General features: G+C 32.9%; 3 protein-coding genes across 3 annotated transcripts; all 3 read left to right on the plus strand.

Moving 5' to 3' along the window:
* LOC127733720 (uncharacterized) lies at positions 1–11081 on the plus strand. The gene is made up of 9 exons (XM_052243035.1): positions 1–460; positions 4688–4860; positions 5279–5499; positions 6268–6363; positions 7852–7932; positions 8239–8322; positions 8909–8986; positions 10701–10704; positions 11071–11081. Exons 1-9 carry the CDS (start codon positions 357–359, stop codon positions 11079–11081), a joined length of 852 nt encoding a protein of 283 aa, XP_052098995.1. The 5' UTR covers positions 1–356.
* Positions 7457–26465, plus strand: LOC127735807 (uncharacterized). The gene is made up of 13 exons (XM_052246187.1): positions 7457–7536; positions 7852–7932; positions 8239–8322; positions 8909–8986; positions 9801–9890; positions 11071–11154; positions 13583–13740; positions 14230–14307; positions 15158–15429; positions 16140–16354; positions 17706–17892; positions 25478–25681; positions 26204–26465. The coding sequence occupies exons 7-13, from the start codon at positions 13727–13729 to the stop codon at positions 26449–26451; spliced, it is 1218 nt and encodes a 405-aa protein (XP_052102147.1). The 5' UTR covers positions 7457–7536; positions 7852–7932; positions 8239–8322; positions 8909–8986; positions 9801–9890; positions 11071–11154; positions 13583–13726; the 3' UTR covers positions 26452–26465.
* Positions 18948–21874, plus strand: LOC127735810 (uncharacterized). Its single transcript, XM_052246191.1, has 2 exons — positions 18948–19291; positions 20693–21874. Exons 1-2 carry the CDS (start codon positions 19207–19209, stop codon positions 21205–21207), a joined length of 600 nt encoding a protein of 199 aa, XP_052102151.1. The 5' UTR covers positions 18948–19206; the 3' UTR covers positions 21208–21874.
* Positions 26466–26812: the final 347 nt, after the last annotated feature.

Consider the following 26812-nt stretch of genomic DNA (forward strand, 5'->3'; position numbering starts at 1 on the left):
TGGCCGTTCATGTCAAAATAGCGATGGTTCCATCTAGATGCATTTTCCATCTAGATACTTCGCATAACCATCTAGATGCTTCGCACAAGTATCTAGATAGTTCGTGTTAGTATCTAGATGCTTCGTTAAAGTATCTAGATGCTTCGTTGAAGTATCTAGATGCTTCGCTGAAGTATCTAGATGCTTCGTTAAAGTATCTAGATGGCCGAAAAGTCTTAAAATCTTTAGTATTCTGTCGTATTCTAACCAATTGAATTTGCGTTTTCTTACTCTACTGATTAACAAATTTCGCGGGATTTTAGAGAGGGAAACACGTAGTTTCTCTCCCCGTGAGCTTTATTCCCCGCACAGCTGATATGTCGAATCTTGAAAGATACCAACAATTGTTGAGAAGAAGCTTAATTAGAATTAGAGAAAGGACAGAGGAAGAAAATGGTGACGATAACGACTTTGTAACAGGGTAATAAATATTTTATTTCATCTCTAGTGTTTTAGCAGACTATTTTCGTTGCCGTAGGATCTATGACTTTGTCAACTCGTACCAGATTATTAATACATGTACCTCGTACTTTTACCAAACCGTACTTCTACAAATTAAACTCAAACCTAATTTTTAGATATTATTATAACATGAAGCATAGTAGTTATCTCCGATCGTATAAAATAAAAAAATATCAAATATCAAAACGAACAAATGAAACATCATGAACATGACAACCAAAAGAAATCCCATCCACTTTTAGGGAGCTACCATTTGATTTTTATGGGGGGCTAGGATGAAAAATTTAGTGACTAAATTTTGTCCTGCATTTTTTTATTAGTTGTAATCTCTGTCCTGCCTTTTTATCTTTCACTCTATTCAGTCCTGTCTTTTTTTATTAGTGTTTCCTGACTTTTTTTACATAAATTGTCATCCTGCCTTTTTTTTTTGGCAAAGTGTCTCATCCTGCCTTTTTTTTTACTCAAAACTCCTGTCCTGTCTACTTTCCCCATAAAAATCAAATGGTAGCTCCCTTACTACAACATGCATGGCATGTATGGGCACATCTTAGAATCAGTAAAACATGCAAAATATTTAGGTATCACAATCTTTTCAGATCTAAAATGGAACACCCACATCAAACAAACAGCCGCTTAAAAGCAAATAAATATTTATGTTTTATCAGAAGAAATCTTAAAGTCCAGTGACATACAATTAAAGAAAGAGCATACCAAACTCTCATAAGACCCAAATTGGATACTGCTGTACTGTATGGGACCCATATTCAAAGGAAAACATACGATCTTTATAAAAAGTACAGAGACGAGCGACAAGGTATGCATGTAACAGACATCACAAGACCAGTAGTGTGTCTGAGATGCTAGACACCATGAAATGGTAAACATTACAAGAACGCTGACTAAGAACAAGGCTAATAATGTTCCACAAAATTATACATGAAAAGATTGCCATTCCATCGCAAAATTTATTACAGCAGAGTCAGTCCAATACAAGATCCACCAATAAAGATGCTTACCGACAAATCCAATATAACAAAGACAGCTACAAATTTTCCTCAGACATAACAAAAAACACCACTACAGAAACCTTCAATGGTGCACTCACTTACGATGTGCTCCTTGAAACCTATCCACACCTGAGTAATCAGACAATCATGTTTTTATCTTAAATTAAAAATAAAATAAAAAATGAAATACAAGAAAAAATATTAGAGAAATTTACATGAAAGTGCATGAATTCAAAAGTCGTCTATTAAATATTAATATCCTGTTTATAAAGTATTGATACTTTGACGTACTGTTGTACGTTTGTTTTTTTCTACATTGGCTAGAGGTATAGGGGGAGGGTTGAGATCTCAAAAAACATGTTTAACCCCGCCGCATTTTTGCGCCTGTCCCAAGTGAGGAGCCTCTGGCCTTTGTTAGTCTTGTATCATTTTTAATTTCAGTTTCTTGTGTATAATTTGGAGTTTAGTATGACGTCCATTATCACTGAACTAGTATACATATTTGTTTAGGGGCCAGCTGAAGGACGCCTCTGGGTGCAGGAGTTTCTCGCTGCATTGAAGACCCATTGGTGGCCTTCGGCTGTTGTCTGCTCTATGGTCGGGTTGTTGTCTCTTTGACACATTCCCCATTTCCATTCTCAATTTTATAATAATGATTATTTTGTTTTTGAATTTTATGTAGTTTATATACTATTTAATTACTATATTTAGCCTTTTACCAATTGTTATAATTGTGTTTGTACTAATAAAATAGTGTCTATAGTATTGAATAATAGACCATCAAAGTGATATGATTGGGGATATTTAAAAAAAAACATATAAGGTCACTTAAAACATAATTTTTTAGGCAGTTAAGCACCCTAGATTTGTGTTCTTCCCAACGAAAGCGGAAAAAAGTGCCATTGTTATAATCTAGCAGGCTAATATGTTATTTATAACTGATTGGACATTTTTTTCATACTTTTATTTCTGGAATACAAAAAATATGACCAGAATAACCTTAAATGATCGTCGAACGACCCATAATATTTGAAGTTCCACATAGGAAATAGTGCTCAATAGAAATCCGTACGTAGTTTATTATCCCCTGTGTTTTTGGCTAAGATGTCAAAGAACAATTGTATGAAATATTTCATCGCTGAAAATCTGGAATTACAAGTCGTTTATATTTCCCAAATGGCAAAATGAATATTGTTCATGTACACCAAATCTCTATGATAGAGGAAATAAAGTTATATATAGTAGTCTTAAGTTGGCGGTAATCTGGTAATTTTAACTTACACTTGTTGTTATTTTATGAATGAAAAAGATTCATAAATCGACGTAATCAACGTCGACCAATCAGGTCGATGTTTTAAGAAATGCGGAACAACTCGTCCCAGAGACAAGTAGGGCCGAGTCTACTGACGGACCATCTAAGAAGACAACTCGGACCGCTTGTCAGATTAACTTAGGGTTTCACAAAATGTAAGACTAACATGTCAAGCGGAGCCATCAATCTTTCATTTGTGCATTGGGGACTATTTAGGGGTATTTTGAGAGGCCTAAAGAAGAGAGGGGTTTACTGTAAAACCCTATGGGATTTTATTTTTTTTAAATTTTCAAATGACTATTACTTGAAAACAGCAAGTGATAGACACACACGGTCTTCAGTAATGAGAACAGGACAATAAAACAAATCAAATAGAATATAGGGTGAGTCCCTTGGTGTCATCCCACCCCCCTTTCAATTTGAAAATGTGCTTTTATCTTGTAAACGGTCGTGATCCCCATCCCTAAACCATATATATACTTGTATGGGACAATAAAACAAATCAAATGAAAATAATTTGGGGGAGTCCCCAGTGTCACCTCACCCCTTCTGTTTGAGAACTTGTAAACGATCGAGTTCCCCACCCCTAAACCATATATATTCATGTATCAGAGACAATATAACAAATCAAATGAAATATAAGGGGAGTCCCTGGGGTCACCCCATCCCCTCCTGTTTAAGAACTTGGAAACGGTCGAGATCCCCACCCCTAAACCATATATATTCATGTATGGGACAATATAACAAATTAAATGAAATATAGGGGAGTCTCTGGGATCACCCCACCCCCTCCTGTTAGAGAACTTGTAAACAGTCAAGATCCCCACCCCTAAATCATACATATTCATGTATGGGACAATATAACAAATCAAATGAAATATATGGGGAGTCCCTAGGGTCACCCCCACCCCCTCCTGATTGAAAACTTGGAGCGTACATTTCAAATATCAAATTGACGTCCCCAAAAAATGAGTTGGGTGGGGTCATTGAGTGCAAAAAATAAAATTTTCTTTTAAGGTAAGGTTGTTGTATATCAAATGAAAGGTCGTAATGTGTAAATAAACACAAATGTACAATATACGAATGTTTAATGTTTGTTCTTTCAAATCTTAAAAAAGAATTTGAAGAAACAGTGCCACTGTGAGTTTTCATAATTACGTTTGCCTTGGTTTTTGGTTAACTGCCGAAGCGCTTACAGTGCTTTGATTTAATAAAAGTAACACTTTTGCATATATTAAAGTCCATTAATTGAGGTTCACAATGATATTTTCCCCTTTCCAAGGGAGTGGGGTTGGTGACAAGCATTATACACCCTCTGGGGGCCACTTCCTTTATACAAGGTAATAGGACATTCCGCTCGAATAGGTCATCTTTTCAAGCTTGAAAATATGTGAATAGGTCGATGAGACTATCAGAAATATATGGTGAGGTCAATAAAGTTCCCATAACTTCTTCATCTGTCATCTTTCTTGGTGTTCCTGGCTGTGTTTTTATCAACCAATTTTCTCTCTTTTGATAATATGGTACATGTATTCCATTTTTACATTACACACAACAAGAAAACCCATACAATATGGGAAAAGGTAACTTTTTTACCTAAGGAATATATGAAAAGGTATACATTTTTAAAATCTGAATTATATTAAAATATGGTGGTGTAACAGAATCCCAGCGGCACCCCCTATCATTTAAGTATTGAAGTCCCCCCTAACCTGATTATACACCCAATCTAAATATTTGCCTCTGTCTAGAAGATGAAATAATAGCATGATATGTTGAACTGAAATTTCTTGTATTCTAATCAGATCATATATCATTTTGAATGAGGTCAGTTGTATATATTAGTTAATTATTATTTTTTCTTTAGATTTGCTAATTTTAGAACGCAGCATGACAGTAGACCAGGTCAGACTGCAGCAGCAGGTGCATACAGAAGGAGGACTAACCCAGTCTACTCATTCAAAATTGCATGTTTGGACGGCCCTGAATTCACCAATGTCAGTCCCATGATGATTAGACGCTTGAATAAGTGTGGTTTAGGTATACATTATTAACTCACTGTTTGGAAAGAAATTACATAAATTCCAATACAAGTAACATAATTTTACATAGTGTATGATAATGATCTTTCAAAATAATTGTAATTTTAATCTGAAATACAAGGATTTGACAAAACTGGTATAAACAATTTTAATAGCTGATTTAGTGTTATTTCCAATAGGTTGAAATTTTTACCACAACATGTGATCCTGTATTGCTTGTTGCCATTTGTGTTTGACATTGCCTTAGCTAGGAAAACAGTGATGCACAGATTTATATTGTTATTTGCAAAAAGAAGGTCAAGAGTTTAAAGTAATAATGTTATATGATTTTAGGTTTGAAGAATTTTACAATAAATATATAATTAAGAATTTCCATGAAAAAAAAACATTGGTAAAAATTAATTTCTCATTTACAGGATCCAGGAAGATAGTAATATCCCGGAGTGACTCTGTAATAAACTTTAAGAAGAGAGTCATAGAACTCTTTCCAAAATTGGAAAGGGTTGATTTTGAGTTCTTCCAGGCAAAGTTGAGGGAGAAACACAGACTTGAACAAGTGGTGTTTAATTCCTTAAAGGATCTTAAGGCCAAAGTGAAATTCACCCTCTATATTAAACCTGCACAACAGCTAATCAATGTGAGTACAGTTAACTTGATGTACCTTTTATCTCCTCTAAAGAGCAGGTTTAGATATTGTCTGATAAAAATAAGATTGTGGAATTATTTATTGCCTGTGAGACAACAATACACCAGAAACCAAATGATGTACATTGTAGGCAACTATATATATATAAAGGTTACAGTAAAATCTTCAACAATGAGAAAAACACATTCTATTAAATGGGTACTTTTTTACAACTTATATGTGATTGTTTACTTGACTAATTTATTCAACAAAATTATTTTGTTCAGTCCTGACCAGGGGTGCGAACTTCAACCTTTCATTTTGTAATCAGCATTCCAATTCAGAAAATGACTTATTGGGTTTGAATTAATGTAAAAATTAGGGATGTTGACGAGTACTAGAGTATTGCTCTATAGTACCAAGTATCGAATACCAAAATGATACTTGACTAATATAATCAGTTTCTATTAGAATGTTGTTGCCTTCTTAAATGAAAAATATTTTTATTGAGAGCGCTCGTCCCAGGAAATTAAATATCAAATTTAAATATGTTTCTATTGTTTGCGTTTAATTTTCATTTAAAATTCCCTTGCACAGAGGTAGGCTATGAACCACAAGGATATTTCCAAGTCATACACTTTTAGCTTACCGTGTTTTAGTCATTCGTCTATCTCTGTACCGTCAGAGCAAATCATTTCATCAGCAGGACTGTAAGCTATGTTACAAAGTTTATTTTGAAATCTATTGTGTCTAAAGGCATATTTTTTTTGTATACCGTAGATTACTGAAGGTGAATCGGATGAAGAAGAGCTTCCACCATTGTTCCCTCCCAGAAGAGAAAGACAATCTGATGATGCTAATTTGACAGCACAAGCGGTAATTTTTAGATCACAGCCTAACAATATGCTATTCCCCAGTTACTAAAAGCAATGTGTTATCCCAAATAACATCTAGAATCATGAAAGCATGTAAATTGAAGCATGATCTGTTAATGTCTTTACTGAATTTTCAACACCTGTAAGTTAAATGTGAAAAACATTAGTGCATAGATAATTATGGAATTCAATTTAGAAAAGTGCAGAATTATTTACTTTAATGAATGCTGTTTAAGTACAAGAGATCATACATGAAATTTTGTGCTTTCATGTTTGAATATTTTTGAAGTAAAGACGGAATAATGTGTCAATGTGTCCGTTTATTTACATCCTGCTCAAGTTTGAACATGTTATATTCGTATCAAGGTGAGCCATGCAAAATAATTTATTTACATGTTCCATCCTCATTATATATATGCACCTCAACATTATGGACAGTATGGATGAAGACTAAATTGGAGCATAACTTTAACAGTATTTAGTTCAGTTAAATTTTCATAATAAATTAGCAATCTTATTTATGTATAATGATTTTTTATTTTAACTAATACTGAGGATTCATTTATTTTCGTGGGTACTTATTTTCTTGGATTGAGACAAACTTGCATTTTCGTGTTAATTTGATATCGTGGTTTTGCCAATGTCTGCATAAAGGAAAACCTTATACAAAATTTGTAATTCGTTGAATGTTTGAATTCGTGGTATATCTGTACACACGAAACCCACGAAAATTGGTACCTTACGAAAAATAATGAATCCACAGTATAATGAGATCAACTTTAAAACTGAAATTGGTAATAAGCATTTATGTTTGATAACTAAAGAATTGGTTCAATAGTTTATAGTTATGAACACAGCAATCTTTTTAAATTGACAACACCCATTTGAAGTCAGCTATAACCATGCACATGCCCTCATCACCTCTATTTCCCCTTGTATAAAAGGGTTTAAATAAAAATATTAACATGAATGGGTAACTTAAAATATAAAACTATGTTCAGTACTTTCTGTTGCATAAGAAACTAATATAAATAAATGTTTCATGGGTCTTTTATACAACTTTATCAATTTTAAGTTTAAAATTAAGTCTACTTCAGATTCTTGATTTTATACAGCCACCTTAAAAATAAAATTGCATGTTTCAGATACACTTCAGTTGAAAGCATGAAAGCATGTAAGTAAATAGAAAACTAACAAAATAGTATGCAATTTACAACAGATTATATTTCCTAATGCCAAAGAAACAGAGTATATTACAGTCATATTGGAAACTTGTAAAGTGCATGATACTGAAAAGTAGTAGTCTCCATAGTTAATCTTTAAACTTTAGTGACAGGTTTGCAATTCAAAACAAATACTTTTTAAAATGAATTTCAGTTCAAACATGATTTTATTAACCCAGCCATATTGGAATCATATGTTCTCTCAGGATTTTAAGACAGTGCAAAAAAAAATGAATTAATGAATTCTGTCTTCTTTTATTCTGCAGTCAACATCTGACACACCAGATTCGCCAAGAAGTCGCCAGAGAAATAGTACACTGTCTCAACCAGGTACCAGTGGAGCAAGTGTAAGTGAAAACTAGAACTGCTGTGTAAAATTGATAACTTCAACTTATTTTTTGGAGGTAATGACACCCTGTTGTTTAAAAATATAGTTTTACTTATAGTGTCAGTACCAATAAGTTTTATGGAAAGATTTGATTAAGGAATTTGGTTCATAATGTTTTTGCGAGAATTTTGTCTTCCACACATCATCATGGGCTACTTGAATACTTTGAAGGTATATTATAAGTCCATGAAACTTATGTTTAATAAAAAAAAGTAGGGAATTTCATTAACCATATGTGTATTTATCACATGTTTTATTTTTGTAGACAACCGTTACATCTGAGAGGTCAAATTCCTCATCCACTCAAATAACCAGTACATTGTCCTCACCTGGTAGAAATAGAGCAACTGTAAGTTACTTGGAATGCTCTTTATAATTATAACTTGAAACTAGTTTCTGGTATGATAATCTGTTCACGCATAAAGGCAACACAACACCATTTTCATTTGTTGTTCTGCAGATGTTTTGAAGATAACAATTAGTGCAAGCAGATGCAACTTTCTATAGTAGTTTGCTGCTGGAAATCACACTTTTAATATAAAGCAAACTCCAAATCAAAATTTAAAAATGTTAGAAATAAAACTTTCTTTTTCAGAATTATTCAACAAAATTACTTTGGACTAAATTATCATTTTACAAAACCCATTTTAAGGGGAGACAAATTAAATAAAGTGTTAGCATGTTCTAACTTACTTATTAAATCAGGGGATGTGGTATGAATGCCAATCAGATAACTATCATAAAGACTTAATAAGAAAGTAGATTTGTAGCCAGCAGCATGCTTTACAATTCCGTGAAATTAAATGTCTACTAAGTATTGATTCAAATTATTGTCAATAATAGTTCATGTTCCAATCAGTTTATTGTACTGCAAAAAAAAAAATTGTGTTTTCTCTTTGAAAACAATGAAGAGATATTTAGCTTTTGCATTGTAGGTAGCCCTGGAAGGCTCCAACACACCATCATCAAGAAGAGGCAGAGTCATAGCATCTCCTGTTGCAAGAAGATCTAATGTGAGTTTTTAAAGTACACATATTGACTATTCTCAACTCGTACAAGAAATTTGTCTGAGATGTAAAGACAACTAACACAAGAAATATTCTATTTTGAATCAAAAATACTTCAACATCATTATGCAAGTAACATTCATTGATTTATTGACTAAGTCTTTGGTTGAAGTCTTTTAAATTGACTCATCCTGCTTGAAATCCTACTTTTACCCCTACTTGGTGAGCAGGGGACAACAGTTCTAGTTATATAGATGTTATTATTGACAGTTCATAACATATATGTACACAATCTAATGGAAGAGATTGATAATTATAAATAAAAAAATTACATTCACCTGTAATTTACCTGTACATAATCAGTGCAAATAAAAGACAAAATCGGCGCAAGTGAAAGAAAAAATGGCGCAAGTGAAATGCTAATCGGCGCATATGAAAAACGCCGACTTAGTGTCACAATACTAAGAACAAAGTATAAAAATCAATTGAAATTAGAATAACTCTCATCAGATTGGTACTAAGAACCAAAAAATATAATGAAAGACAAAAGATATTAAGTATTGGTCTTTGAGTTCTCACAGTTGCTGAAGGCTGGTTAAACTCCAATTTCAATTACTAAATGAACTCTTTCATAATGGTATCTCTCAACCTCAATTCTTTTTGAAAACTTTGATTCCTTTAGTTTGCATAATTCTACCACAAAGTATATATTGTCAGTTGTCATTAAAAATTAATGAAAATTTCTGTTGTTTCATTTGTGAACCTTTTAGCAAATGCTTTTCATTTGAAGTCTATTATAAATTAGGTTATTCTTTTGTAGGCCACACCACGCAGAACTGGTTTATCATCTAACTCTGGTAGGCAAAGAAGAAGAACTGCTATAGCTGCTGATGATTTTATTCATGCAGTGGTATGTCGTAGTAAATTCTCACACCTCTTCAGTTTTGTATATGTCATTGCTCAAAACCAACAGTATGAAACCTTGTGCTGTATAAATACTTTTTGCCATATATATATATATGAAATAAGAAGATGTGGTATGATTGCCAATGAGACACCTCTCCACAAGAGACACAAAAATTAACAACTTTAGCTCACCGTACAGCAATGAGCAATGAGCAAAGCCCCTACCGCATAGACAGCTATAAAAGGCTCATGAATGACAAATGGAAAATATAACATTTCAAACAAGAAATATAAAAGACTAATGAATGACAAATGTAAAATATAACATTTCAAACAAGAAAAACTAAAAACAAACATGATATACTGCAATAAACGACAACCACCTAATGACAGACTCCTGAGTTGACATTAAAAGGTTTCATACCTTGTGGAATGAAAGTCAAATATAAACAAATGGTCAATGTCCCATGGAAATAGTGGTCCAAATGATGATTTTATATGGTCAACTACATTTGATGGCAATCAATGCTTGCAAGAATGTAAGCTTTCTGTCAAAAGGTTTTAGAGGAGTTTCAATCACCAAGTGTCATTGTTGTAATCTAGTTAAAAAAAGGTCCAATTACTCCTGTAAAAATGTTATATCAAAATGGTAAAAAAAACACAAGATGACAAAACAGTCTACAGATTATAGGAAACAATGATTTACCAAAATTAAGAGGCATCAATGTGGTCAACACAGGAAGAATTAACACTAGTCAAGATTAAATATTGCAGGTGTTGATTAATATCTTGATATTACCAACAAATCTTACAGGAAAGTATATTTATGTTTACAGTACAACTAACTATGGTCATATTGGAATTTTAATGCATAATAATTGATGATGAAATTGGTTACTTATTCAATGTCTTCTGAACCAAAATGAATACAAAAAACAATATATATCAGTTTATTTACTATTTTGTACATAAAATACAGACGAATCAAATAATCTGGATCATAATGCATGAGGTTTTGTGTTGGTAAAAGTTCTTTCATGGTTAAATTGTCATTCATGGAGATTCCTGGACAAAATTCTTAAAAAAACAGTATAAGGAAGATTTTAAATGATTTGTGATTCAGTCTGTTTTTTGGATTACCAATAGTTCATCATTTTAAATCTAATTCATTAACTTTATTGCAGGTAGCTCCTGAAGCTTCCATTTCACCATCAACAAGAAGAAACAGAGCCCTATCATCTCCCAGGGTGGTTGCAAGTAGATCAAATGTGAGTAAAAAACTTCATGTCAAATTTGGCTAGCTAAAATACTACTTTTGTTTAAATATACTTTACCAAGTATCATTAAATATACAATAGAAACATCCACAAATGAAAATTTTAAAATTACAAATGTAAAACTGTAAAATATTAAAGTCATATGAAATCATTTACGTGAAATTTTAATGTTATAGAAATCATTGAATCATTGAAGTCCTGTATGCACATTTTTATATGACCGCAAAAAAAATTTTGTGGTCGTATATTGGTATGACGTTGGCGTCGTCGTCGTCGTCGTCGTCCGAAGACACATTGGTTTTCGCACTCTAACTTAAGTTTAAGTGAATGGATCTCTATGAAATTTTACCACAAGGTTCAATACCACAAAAGGAAGGTTGGGATTGATTTTGGGGGTTATGGTACCAACAGTAAAGGAATTAAGGACCAAAAAGGGGCCAAAAATAAGCATTTTTGTAACTTCCAGACATAACTTGTGTGTTAGTGTATGGATCTCTCTGACATTGTACCACAAGGTTCCATATCACAAAAGGAATGCTGGGATTGATTTTGGGGGTAATTGCCTTAAAATTTTAGGAATTAGGGGCCAAAAAAGGGGCAAAAAACAAGCATTTTTCTAGTTTCATGACATTAACTTGTGTGTAAGTGTATGGATCTTTCTGAAATTGTACTACAACGTTCCATATCACAAAGGGAAAGCTGGAATTGAGTTTGGGGGTAATTGCCGAAACGTTTAGGAATTGGGGGCCAAAAAGGGGCCAAAAATAAGCATTTTTCTAGTTTCCAGACAATAACTTGTGTTCAAGTGTATGAATCTCTCTGAAATTGTACTGCAAGGTACCATACCACAAAGGGAAGGCTGGGATTGATGATGGGGGTAATTGCCTCAATATTTTAGGAATTAGGGGCCAAAAAGGGCCAAAAAACAAGCATTTTTCTAGTTTCCAGACAATAACTTGTGTTCAAGTGTATGGATCTCTCTGAAATTGTACTGCAAGGTACCATACCACAAAGGGAAGGCTGGGATTGAGTTTGGGGGTGATGAATCGTAAGGGGGTTCAAAAAGTTTGGGGGGGGTGGGGGTTTCCTTTTTTTTTTCTTTTAAAATTTTCCATTTTAAGTTGGTTATTTCTGATTTATATTTAAAAGCAAATAATAATGATATGGTAGGAGATACACACCAAACAGGATGTGTAAATTATTATATAATAAGTATTGTGCAATAGCAAGAAATTTTCAATTGCACAGTATTGCACAATAGCAAGAAATCTTAAATTGCACAGTATTGCGCAATAGCAAGAAATATCCAATAGCACAATATTGCACAATAGCAAGAAATTGTCAATTGTACAGTATTGCGCAATAGCAAGAAATATTTAATTGCACAGTATTGTGCAAAAGAAGATACTTCATATAAATTGCTTATTTCTTGACCAATTTCAATGGGGTTTTATTCTTGAATTCTTGGGGTTCTTTAATATGCTGAATCTAACCGTGTATTTAGTTTTTGGATTTTGGGCTCCGTTTTTAAATTGGTCCACATTGAGTTCCAAAGGGTCCAAAATTAAACTTTGTTTGATTTCATCAAAAATTGAATTATTGGGGTTCTTTGATATGCCGAATCTAACCGTGTATTTAGATTCTTAATTTTTGGTTCTGTTTTCAAATTGGTCTACATTAAGGTCCAAAGGGTCCAAAATTAAACTTAGTTTGATTTTAACAAAAATTGAATTCTTAGGGTTCTTTGATATGCTGAATCTAAACATGTATTTAGATTTTTGATTATGGGCCCAGTTTTCAAGTTGGTCCAAATCGGGGTCCAAAATTAAACTTTGTTTGATTTCAACAAAAATTGAATATATGGGGTTCTTTGATATGCTGAATCTAACCATGTATTTAGATTTTTGATATTGGACCATAATAGGTGAATGTCCAATTTAAAATTTTTAAGTTCTTAGACCACATTCATTCTGTGTCAGAAACCTATGCTGTGTCAAATATTTAATCACAATCCAAATGGAAAGCTATAACATATTATCAACAAATAATACTTCATTCAGTGACTGTTGATCGCAAGCTTAAAAACTTTCTAGTTTGTTGGCAAAGTTAACATGATCATGATATTTATAAACAACCAATGTAGAGCATGTAGGGCATGTGACGTATAAGTGAATTTAATTTTTTCTTTATATATTTTCCATCTATTTTCGTTTGTTCATAAAAGTTTTCCTTAACAGTCGTTAAATGATGTGTTGTATTAAATTTATTCTTTAAGAAAAAGATATGACTATTTTCCTGCATTCTTGTTAACATTCTTTCACCGTTTTCCCTACTCACTTGCCCTGTGTCATGATTATTTTATAGAGAAACTTTAAAATATATACAGAACTTCTATATTTTTTGCTTTGCTCTTTTTCAGGTAAGTGAAACTACAACTCAAGCCTATCATACTGCTGGTACTCCAACAGTCCTATTCCGATCAACTGCAGTTCCAACATCCACAGAACAAACGGCAACTGAACAATATGAACAACTGTCTACACCAGTCAACCCTCTGTCATTAATGGATGTTACAAGGTATTGATATTGAAATGAAGAGATAATGAATTAATGTATGTGAGACATTGATCCTACAAACATGAATTCAGTTATTACACATTTGAAAAGTAGTATGTCCCATATCAGGGTCTTTCAATTCAGTGGTTGCTGTTTGTTGCTGTACATCGTATTTGTAACTTGTTCATTAATGTTTTTTAGATAAATCAGGCCATTAGTTTGATTTTTTTTTACATTTTTTGTTTCAAGACCTTTTACAGCTGACTATGTAGTATGGGTTTTGTTGTTTGCATTGTTGAAGACCGTATGATGACCTATAATTGTTAAGTTCTATGTTAATTAGTCTCTGGTGGAGAGTTGTCTCATTGGCAATTATACATTTTTGTATCACATCTTATTTTATATCAAGAAAAAAATGAGATCAAGTATTACACGGGAATTTATATATAAGTTAGAATATGTTTGCATCTTGCACATAAATAGTTTATGCATTTATTTTGTGTGTTTCAGGGATTTGGCTGTAGATGTAAACAATATCAATGCAATTTTTGAAGACATCCCAGAGGTTGGACTATTTGGAGACATTGGGTAAAATTGATATTTGACAGAACCAAATAATTATAATAGCATTAAGATGAAGGTCAATCTTTGTTTTTGTCCTTGAAACTTCCCTCTGTTCACTTTCTTTTGTGTTCATGCTCTGACTTTTGATCAAGATATCCTGTTTTTAGGAAGATTACATATCATGTTTGGAAGGATTTTGATGGACCTGGTACTTGCCTCATCAATTTCTGATATAATAATACCAAAAGAACAAATTTGCCTGATTTTCAGGAAAACATGTAGACATACTAAAACAGATAAAGTTACATTGTGTTGGTTATTCTACCATTATCATTTAACCTGAAAAAGGCAAAAACATTTGTTTAAAGTTAATTTGCAATTGCATTTTGAATGCTCTTTTCCAAATTGAATTCTCCAAACTTAAGTGTGAATGTTTAAAATTCCAGGTGAAAAATATTTTTAAGGTTTTTGTTTTGCCTGCGACGAAATTGGCAGTATTAGAGACCTATGGATAACTGTCTTGGGGCAGTGCTGTAAACTATTTGTATAAAGTCTTATATTTCTGAAGGACAATGACCTGGATGCTTTATACCTTGTATGCAGATACCTTATGTTACGAAGTTATGTTACACCTTTTGGTAACAGCACATTTTGGATTGTAGGTTAAGGCAAAGCTTGTAAATATGATACTAGTACTACACAAAATTGTACAAACTAATCTTCAAAAACTATTGTTTTATGTTTGTACATGTATTGTTGCTTAAGAGGAAAGTGCTTTCATTGGAAAGAAATTTTTGAAAGATATGAAAGTGATATTCAAAAGACAGTTTGCTGTAAAATGACATCTGAAAGTGATTTTTTTTATTATTTTTAGGCAAAATGAGTGTACAGAAAATTTCAGAAAAAAAATTAAAGAACATAAGGAATTGTTTATCCACAATGACTCGGATGACCCATTACTGATGGAGGTGAGAAGGGAAAATCCTGTGCAGGATTCCTTGGCCTTCATCAGTATCAGCCAAGATGATCTTCACAGCCCACTAAGGATATCTTTCACTGATGAGGACGGTGTTGATCTTGGGGGATTGAGACGGGAATTTTGGAGTCTCTTTCTCCACAAGATAAGTAGTTCTGTATTTGTTACAGGTATGCCAAAATTAATATTGATTGAATAAACATTAGTTTTTTAAATGATAAATTCACAAAGAGGTTAATTACTTTTACAGTTAAGATATTTTGCCATCTTTCATTTGAACATTTTAAGTTTTCTGTGCTAAACTTTGGTTGCATATATGCAATCTAAATTGTTTAAACCTAGATTGGGATTGAATTGAAAATTTGAATCACAAATATTCTTAAATAGGGACCAAAGAGGGCCTGTGTGCAAATTTTTACAGAATTTCAAAGGAAAATACACAAATATATCAAATTATAAAATTTTGTTGTATGAAAATTTTTAAAATATCTTTTATTTTGACCTGCATTTTAATCTGGTTATATTTGGTCTGATGTGCGCTTGGATTGACAGTTTTGAAACATTTGGCATATAGCAAAATTACTATTATTCAGGTCTATTATATTATCAATATTATAAGATAATGTCCTTTTTAACGATTTTAATGATCAAAGACATTGGATGAATCAATGCAAAATTCCTGTACAGCATTGTTTGTATTACTGAAACAGCTTCTGTTAACTTTAATGATTTAGAATCCCATTGAACTTCTCATATAATTACATACACCACAATTACAACTGCTTAATATTGCCCTTAAGAGATTCAGTGATTGTATTAAGAGCAGTATAATGTTTCAACCATATTGTTAGTATGATTTTGGTACTTTGTACAATTTCAGGAAAACCAGGACGCCAAACCTTGCGTGACAACTTTATTGCAAGGACCCAGAATATTTTTTTCCATCTGGGACAGCTGGTCGCCTTATCCATCATTCAAGATGGGCCAGGTCTTCCCATCTTTAGTGATATAGTTACAGACTATATCTTGCTTGGGAAACCCTGTATTTTAAATGTAGATGATTTGCCAGAGGGTTTAAAGAATACCATTGTCATGGTAAGTTTTCTATTCATATTTTCGTAAAATGAAGATGGGGTGTGAATATTGTATAAATAAGCTTGAACAAAAAATCTGAATGTAATAAAGGAAAAGAAAAAAAAATTTCAGCATCATATTTTTTTAAAATTTATTAAATCTCAATTCATAATCTCATGTTCCATAACCTTTATGGAATACCAGTAACTGTTGCAATAAATTGTTATTTGATTTTCATATAATACTCTTTTTTTTGTTCCATCATTTTTGTAAATTAAACTTAACCCTTCATTGGACAGGTTATTTAGCCAGTCCCATTAAAAAAATACAAAGTATCAACTTAAATAGATGTCTGATTGTTGATGAAAGTGGCCGGGTTTGGGGGGGGGGGGGGGGGGGGGGGGTGTTAAAATAATTCCAATAAAAACAGATAACTCTACTGCAAAAAAAGGATTAAGATGAACTTTCAACTAAAAATTAGAGATTGCACAACATGAACACAACAAAAAGCTGGTAAGATTGAAGTCTCCTTTTCAAAGACTGCATACATTAATTTGCTCTTTCATGTACAAGTTCTTATTATACCCCACGCAACGAGTTGCGGAGGGTATAATGTTTTTGACCCGTCCGTCCGTCTGTCCGTCAGTCTGTCCGTCAGTCCGTCAGTCCTGTTTCTTGTCATCGCAACTCCTCTCAAACCACACAACAAAATTTCATGAAACCTTTTCAGATAATAAGGACATACTACGTAGATGTGCATATTGACAGGAAATTACGATTCATTTTTTTTCCAGGAGTTACGCCCCTTTGAACTTATTTGCCCAATATACTACTGCAACCTTTTGTCATCGCAACTCCTCTCAAACCACACAACAGAATTTCAAGAAACCTTTTCAGATAATAAGGACATACTATGTAGATGTGCATATCGACAGGAAATTACGATTCAATTTTTTTTCCAGGAGTTACGCCCCTTTGAACTTATTTGCTTCAATATACTACTGCAACGGTTTGTCATCGCAACTCCTCTGAAACCACTAAACAGAATTTCATGAAACCTTTTTAGATAATAAGGACATACTATGTAGATGTGCATATCGACAGGAAATTATGATTCAATTTTTTTTTCTAGGAGTTACGCCTCTTTGAACTTATTTGCTTCAATATACTTCTGCAAGAGTTTGTCATCGCAACTCCTCTTAAACCACACAACAGAATTTCATGAAACTTTGTAGATAATAAGGACATACTATGTAGATGTGCATATCGACAGGAAATTATGATTCAATTTTTTTTTCTTATACAATTTTTCTTTAATTTTAATTTTGTATCTCCTTACTGCAACTATAATTTCTATTAACATTTCTTTCAGATGCAAGATTGCACTTCAGAACCGGACCTACAGAATATGTACTCTGGTATATTTGATGAAGCTGTCGATGCTGGATTTATAATTCCACCTTCATCATTTAAAAAAAAACATGTAAACATCCTTCTGGCTGCGTTATTGGAGACCCAACTTAACAAGTGCAAGAAAGAACTTGATCAGTTTATCAAAGGTATTTAACATTGGTTTATGACATATCTAAAGTATGCAGCTTATAATTTGGTATGACACTTGTTCTAAGCTTATTGGTTCATATTCCTATATTGCAGGCATTCTTAACTGAACTAGGTTTTCACTGAGCTAGTACACATTTTTTGCTTAAGCCGAAGCCTGCCTCCGAGTGTGGGATTTTCTCGCTGTATTGACGACCCTTTGGTGACCTTTGGCTGTAATCTGCTCTTTGGTCGGGTTGTTGTCTCTTTAACACATTTCCATTCTCAATTTTATTCTTAATATCTGGATAATGTTTTTATTATAGAAATATGTCTTGATTTGATTTAGGGCTTAGTATAATATCAGTGATAGTGCTTTTAGTTCCTGAACATTTTTAGAAAATCTTTTGTTGAACAACTGGTAGAGAAGTTTTTCCAATAAAAATAAGTTTCAATATGACCATAATATTTTGTATATTGAGATCTGATCTGTCTTTCTTGATATGAAAGAAATGATTTTAGGGCGCAACCCAGTTGAGCAATTAAGGTTAAATTGAGACAGTGCTCAACTATTTTTAAAAGTAGCATAATTTGGGTCTTTGTCAAATTTTCATGTTCACGATGGTATTAATTTTTAAAGGCAGTGCTTTAATGCCTTTCTAGTTGCCGTGTTAATCTTTCTTTCCACGATATCCAACTTATCTACGTGGGGGGTCATTAGGCTCCAAGTAGATCCGGAAAATGTTGATTCTCTCCTCTTCTTATTGTGATATAAAATGTTTTTTGTTTCATTTCATTTACATTGGGAAATAGAGAAACGATCATTGTGTTTTGTTAGTTTTAAAAACTTTTGATATATTTGTATTTTACATTATAAGCAGTCAACCGATTGACAAACTAGAATTATTTGAATTCCGTGTGGAAAGAGGTCGGGTTAATTTCGAGTGTTATCTGCAATCTAGATGTTTATAAATCATTTCAGTCGTTGATATAATAATTAAAGGTCGACTGAACATGAATTATATTATACAATTTAAAGCGCATTTCTGTTTATGCACGCGAACCGGTCTAACGTAATTGTTATTTCGCGGTTATATAAAGTAGCAAATTATCGTTCCTGAATAGGTGGCGCCGTGGTAGCCGATCCTGTTCTTCAACTTCCGGTTTCTGCACTGTGCAACTATTACAGTTGCATTTTTAATTAACGATGCCAAGTACATGTTGTTGTGTACATGGATGTCATTTAAGAGGAGGACATGCATTTCCAAATGACTTAAAAAGAAGGAAAAGTTGGATCAACGCCATGGCCCATACGCAGATTGGACGAGAACACGATGAAATCGTGGAGTCCATCTCAATCAGCTGTTGTTTGCAAGGCACATTTTACTGAAAAAGACTACGTGCAGGAAACTATTCATGGTAAAACTCTATTTTCTTTTTAAAATATATAGTTATATATGTAATCGCCATGCGAATAAACCAAAGTTTGTTTACAACCGCAATTATCGTTTTAGAATAAAAGGGGGTGGTTAATTCGAATCCGGGTCCGTTCGCCCTGATTCCGGTTCGCCCTAGTACCTGTTCGCCCTAATACCTGTTCGCCCTGAGTCTGTTCGCCCTAATACCTGTTCGCCCTGATTATTATTTTATTATATATATGTTGCATTGTGTGTATATATTTGAATATGTTAAGTGTGTCTACAATTTCGTCAAATATTTATTTATGATGTATTATGTTGTCTAGCTGCTACCAGGAAATAAGTTTCTATGAATTCCAGGACTACAAGGTATTTAAATAAAACAACTGAAGACTAAGTTATCTGTATGTATTTGAATATGTTGAAGTCTGTTTACAATCCACCAAAGACAATTCATACAACAATCAGTGATATCAAAGACATCAAATTATACCTAATCAGCAATCAAAATTCAATCAACAGTAATTAAAAGTAATTATAAATTTAAAAAAAAGTGCAGCCAAGAATTTAATTAATATAAATTTTTCAAATATTCTGTATTTAACTTTTGATAGATAAACATAAATTGGGATAAATGTATATAAATTTTAATAAATGTTTATTTTCGTTCATAAATGTAACATATACATATTCTCAAGGATATTTTCTTTACCAAACTTTCTGAAAGGTTTTGTCTCACTATACAAATCCTTGATATTCTAAATAAAAATAGGGCGAACGGACCCAGGGCGAACGGACTATCAGGGCGAACGAACCCAGGGCGAACATGTAGTTAGGGCGAACGGACCCGATACCGGTTAATTCAAGACGTCATAATTTTTTGGATTACGATTCAATGTGATCTGTTTGAGATTTTTTGGTGCTTGCTACAATTATAATGATTTCTTACAAGAGGTATATCATACTGAGAATTATTTTAGCAGTAATTATGCTAATGTAGTAATGACAGGAATGCATAAGCTATGCCTCATAGACTTTCTTGAAAAATATCAATGACAATGTTAACAGGAACAAAACAATGACATGCTCTCATCTATATTATAGTTATTTAGGTACAAACAATGTATGTTTGTTGCATACGTCTCTCATTGTTTGTCCTCATTAGAGCTTATGTTTGTATGTTTGTCAATATGCCGAATCAAAATAAAGTTTTACTTACTTACTTACTTACTTTGTATTTACATAACATACATTTTGATGTACATTGATTCAGGCTAACATAGTTTTATCCAGATTGTAATGAATAAATCTAGTTAATATTTTGCCAGGTAGTACAAAGTATGCATTGCTAATGGAAGTTCATTTAATTATCAAAAAACTAATGTTTTATAACCTTTTTCAGGGTGCAAACCCACCATACAGAGACTTAAGTCTACTGCCATTCCCAGCCTATTTTCCTGGATTAAGCAAGAGACTGAATCGTCCGCAAAAAGAAAAATCAGGGCAGTTTCCTGTGAAAACAAAAGAACTAAACTTGATGAATATTGTAGTAGAAATCTAGAGGAAAGTTTTGATTGTAAAGTTGGTTTTCCTGAAGAAGTCATTCATACTGCAGACAGGATTTATGACTGTCCACCACCAACTGCCGAGCTAATGTTGAGCTTCACAGATGGAATTACGCAAACACCATCAATGCCTATATTTTCAGCAGAGAATTTTGAAATGAAGACACGTGACACAGCCATGCATTTTTATACCGGTTTAGAGTTGTATACTAAATTTTTATTTGTTTTCACCACACTTGGTCCAGCAGCACATTGTTTGAGATACATATATTTTCAAATTGATAGGGTGTCATTTGAAAATCAGTTTTTTTATGACTTTGATGAAATTGAGGCATTATACAACCAACTTTGAACTGTCTAGATTCTAGATTGAAACTAGTGTTAAGAATATTGTGTAAACATGGATTGTTTTTATGTCTAAACAGTGGCGTGAGGCTAACACTTGGCCATTAAGTGGTTTAGTCAGGTATTTTTCGCCATCCAACTTCAAATTAAAGTTTCCTACAACTTGGATTATTATTGACAGCACAGAATATCCCGTGATAAAACCTAAAGCTCCTAGAGCTCAGGCAACCTTTTCATCATATAAAAACAGAAACACTGAAAATACTTGTATGTTCGACACCTGGTGGTTTAGTCAACTATGTCTCTAATGCATATGTTGGTTGTACCAGTGACTGTGAAATAGTTGAAAGATGTAGAATAGTTCAATTATGTGATCCAGGTGACAGTGTGATGGCAGACAAAGGTTTAAATGTGCAAGATTTGTTTGCTCACTTTTTTCAAAAAAAGAAACAGAATTAGTTCCAAAACTCTTATACGGGATAGAAAAGTCTCCAATTAACACGTGCACATAGAGCTAATTATTGGACTTGGCAAAACATACAAAATTCTAATAAATCCTATGAATGGAACTGAAACAAAACTTTCATCTGAAATAACATTTAGTTGTTTTATGTTGTGTAATTTTAGAACTTGTATTGTGCCAAAGGATGCATAAATAAAAGTGACACAATGAAGTTTGTTCTGATATATATATATAAATATTATTTACAATTACATGCACATGTAAATTGTAATGCATATAAAAATAAGGAGATGTGGTATGATATTCAGTGAGTTTATCGAACCAAAGTGCATAAGAAATGGGTTAAGCAGTTACAGGTGTTACTGTCACCGTACAATCTCCAACAATTAGAAAAACTTGTACCGTGTAAAAAATTTCAGAGATCTTACAACTAAGTTTGACTTTGGTGAATTGTTTATATCTGTTGATGTAAATATAAAAAAGAAGATGTGGTATGATTGCCAATGAGACAACTCTCCACAAGAGACCAAATGACACAGAAATTAACAGCTATAGGTCACAGTATGGCCTTCAACAATGAGCAAAGCACATACCGCACATTGAGCTATAAAAGGCCCCGAAATGACAATGTAAAACAATTCAAACAAGAAAACTAACGGCCTAATTTATGTACAAAAAATGAACGAATAACAAATATGCAACACATCAACAAACGACAACCACTGAATTACAGGCTCCTGACTTGGGACAGGCACATACGTGTACATACAGAATGTGGCAGGGTTAAACATGTTAGGGGGATCCCAACCCACCCCCTAACCTGGGACAGTGGTGTAACAGTACAATATAAGAACGAACGATAAAAAATCAGTTGAAAGAGGCTTAACTCATCAGATGGATAAATACAAATACAAGTGGACGTGGCCGGGTAGTTGTACACATGTACATCCAAACAACAAAAAGACACTAAGTTAACAGATCTGAGAGTACTCGCATTTACTGACAGCTAGTTCAAAGCCACTAACAACTGATAAAAAAATCTTGCATCTAAGACTAAATTATCAATCCGTAAGCTCCCTTTAGAATTTTATAAATTTTAGATTTTACATTTCTGAGTTATGGGGTTTTATTCATTAAAAAAGGGGGGATTTTCCAGTTTTTGGACAACAACTCAAAAATGCTTTAAGCAGTTGGCATGAAACTTTGGTGAATTATTTATAGCTATTGATGTAATCTCCCTATTGATTTTCCTAAATTTCAAATATGACATTGAGAAGAAATTGAACTTTATTTGTTTATAGTCTGGCAACAGATTTATTAAGTATTGCGCAACAGCACAGTGTATTGCACAACAGCAAGAAATCTTTAATTGAATATAAATTCAATTCATATAACCAATTATAAGTTCTTTGACTACATTTATTCAGAAACTATAATATGTCAAATATTTAATTACAATCCAAATTCAGACTTGTATCAAGCTTGAATATTGTGTCCATTTTTGCCCCAACTGTTCAGGGTTGGACCTCTGCAGGTGTATCCAGCTGCGCTCAGCGAATCAGTTTATTTCTTAATTAAGAACTCCTTTTTGTCGAGTCTGTGACTTTTAACACAGAAAGCTCGACATAGGGAAAGTGATCCGGCGGCGACATTAGCTAACTTCTTAAAAGCTTTATATTTTAGAAGGTGGAAGGTCTGGATGCTTCATACTTTGTATATGGATGCCTCATGTTACGAAGTTTCCGTCAGTCACATGTCCAATGTCCTTGACCTCATTTTCATGGTTCAGTGACTACTTGAAAAAAAAGTTGCGATTTTTTGTAATGTTAAATTCACTCTTATTATAAGTAATAGGATAACTATATTTGGTATGTGCGTACCTTGCAAGGTCCTCATGCCCGTCAGACAGTTTTCACTTGACCTCGACCTCATTTCATAGATCAGTGAACAAGTTTAAGTTTTGGTGGTCAAGTGCATATCTCAGATACTATAAGCAATAGGTCTAGTATATTCGGTGTATGGAAGGACTGTCCAACTAGCAGGTGTTATCTGACCTTGACCTCATTTTCATGGTTCAGTGGTTATAGTTAAGTTTTTGTGTTTTGGTCTGTTTTTCTTATACTGTATGCAATAGGTCTACTATATTTGGTGTATGGAATGATTGTAAGGTGTACATGTCTAACTGGCAGGTGTCATCTGACTTGACCTCATTTTCATGGTTCAGTGGTCAAAGTTAAGTTTTTGAGTTTTGGTCTTTTTTTCTAATACTATATGCAATAGTTCAACTATATTTGGTGTATGGAAATATTTTATGATCTATTTGTCAGTCACGCAGTTTTTTTTTTACCTTGACCTCATTTTCAAGGTTCATTGCTCAGTTTTATGTTTTTGTGTTTTGGTCTGTTTTTCTTAAACTATAAGCAATAGGTCAACTATATTTGTTGTATGGAAGAATTGTTAGCTGTACATGCCTGCCTAGCATGGTTCATCTGACCTTGACATCATTTTCTTGGTTCATTGGTCAATGTTTAGTTTACTTGGTTAATGCTAAGTTTATGTGACAGTTGTAATAAAGCTTTATATTTAGGACTATCAACATAATATCAATGATTAGTAAAGATGTCGAGACATTTCAGCCTGTGCACTCTTGTTTCATTCATAAATTACTTTATACTTGGAAATATAATTTTGCTTGGAGTTATAGTTTCTAAAAAAAGTATTGTCATTGAAAGAGTTGACATGTTGCAATGTACATTTATTCTACATAGTTCTATGGTACCAAATCAAAAGTTTATATAAAAGAAAGAAGTCAAAGGTTTCCCATCATAGTTTAGTTACATACATTTTTTTTGTACCTGAGGTCGTTGAATATAAATAAGGAGATGTGTTATGATTGCCAATGAAACAACTATCATCCATACATTGTACCTACCAGTAACAAACCACATTTGCGAAGTTGAATAAAATACAGTTGATAACATTTACTTATTACTAAAAAGAAAATGCCAAACTATTTTAAACAGTATTTGACTATAAACATAGATAAAAAAAAGGTACAAAGTGGACATAATGCACTAGTTCATAAACAAGTGAGAACAATCGCCTTCATATAGTGCTCAGAATATGACATTCATAAAACTTGTTCAATATCATTAGAGAACTCTAAATCTTAAATACTGAAAGCCACCTCTGATAAGTACAATGTACTATGCAAGATAATGATATAACTGGACTAAAAATACACACAACCTGTAATTAACTGCCTTTACAGCGCTTTCGCGCTTTGATTCTTTTTCAGGCCCCTCCTATGATAGGAGAGGGGTATGATACTTTCTGGTTTGTGCACATCAGCTGTTATTTCTTTTGTCCATCAATCTGTCTTTTATATGTGAACATTTTTCACCAATTCAGTTAACCATAAAGTTTAGTCACTTTAACTTGAAAGAAATTTTCTTTGCAAATTCCCAGAAAATTTTTTTACCCTATTTTTACTGTTAACAATTAACATTGAAATGGGATAGTCTGAAACCATTACATACATAATTGTCTGGTTAAAGGTTATTGTTGAGGTAATATATCTATAAGTTCTTGTCATGTCAACTTGAAAGTGGGAGCAGGGAATGATGTTCTATAATCACATATTCTTGTTTGACTTCCTATTTATGAAAATACATTAAGAGAGATGCCAATTAGTTACAAAACAAAATGGAATAACCTTCTGTTTTATGTCAGACTGATAAACATGCATATAATATGTATTTTAGAGAACATTTGATACTTTCATGTTTTCATGATCTAAATATTTTTTAAACAGGATTAGACACTCACCAAGTTTTGAGCCTGTTAAAACAGGATGTCAACATTGCCTGTGCTAGGACACTGTTCAGTGGAAGAGTCAAACCTTTAACAGTCCAAACATTAAGAAACCTGTTGAAGTTCAAGTACGATACAGGGAATGCTGCCTTAGACCAAAGGGCAACCGGTCAAGGATTTTTAACATTTCTTCAGGCCACTAAAGGTGAGTATTTAGAGCTAAACCAATTTATTGATATACAGCATGATCAGACGATATTGATTTGATATTTGGTATATATAGTTTCATCATGACCAGTTACAGATCAAGTTCAAATTTTATTTGGTTCAGATGTTTGTTTTTCAGTGTTATGAGTTTGAAATTTCTATTGACACTAAGCACATATAAATGATTTATAGCACAGATTTCTTTGAAAAGTGATGTACTCAATGTTCAAAATGATTCCAATTTTATTTAAAAAATTGGAAAGAATCGAGAAGGCAGATTTGAATATAATTAAGATTTTAATGGACAAATAATTTATTTAAGAAAGACATTCATTGTTTTAAAACACGTTCTTATGAACTACCAAAAACAAGAGTGTGATATGGGAAACATTACTTCCCCCCACAATATCTATTCAGATGTAATGATCAGGAGTTTTTGGTTCTTCAGCAATTTCAAATTTGCTGTTAATTATGTATGTTATAACATGGTCAGTAGATAAAGATTTTTTTTTTTAAACAGGAACATCAACTGTTATAAATGGAATTGATATTGGTCCAAAGGAAGTCTTGATGTGGTTGACAGGGTCAACAGCAATTCCAGCAATAGGCTTTCACAAGCCAATAGATGTATGTTTCGGAAGCAGGACATTTGTAAACACCTGCGCCTTGGCATTGACCTTGGAGGTTAGACCTGAACTTGCCCCAGCTGAAGCTGTCAAGTTTTACAGCGAGATCATAATCAACAGCCAGACATTTACCCAAGAATGATATATATTATTATTTTGGCCATCTGTATTGTGTGAAAGCTAATTTTAATTATTTAAGGAATGATTGTAGCGGGTTATTTTAAAGTGTGCACCATATTTTTTATGTTATTTGGAATAGACCATTTACAAAGACCTGAAATGAAAGTTTTATAGTTCTCCATGAAAAGGGAACACATTTGACCCTGGAAATTATAAGGGTGATTCCATTAGTTCTTACTTTGGCAAGCTGTTAATAAATTAATTCTATAAAAAGTCAAATCTTAATCAACAAATATCAGATAAGTTTAAAAAAAATTGTTGCACTGCAGATCACATAATTTCACTAAAATCAGTAGTTGATCATTATTAACAACAAAATTAAT

This window comes from Mytilus californianus, unplaced genomic scaffold (genome assembly GCF_021869535.1).
Source record: "Mytilus californianus isolate M0D057914Y unplaced genomic scaffold, xbMytCali1.0.p SCAF_3, whole genome shotgun sequence".
Classification (NCBI taxonomy): domain Eukaryota; kingdom Metazoa; phylum Mollusca; class Bivalvia; order Mytilida; family Mytilidae; genus Mytilus; species Mytilus californianus.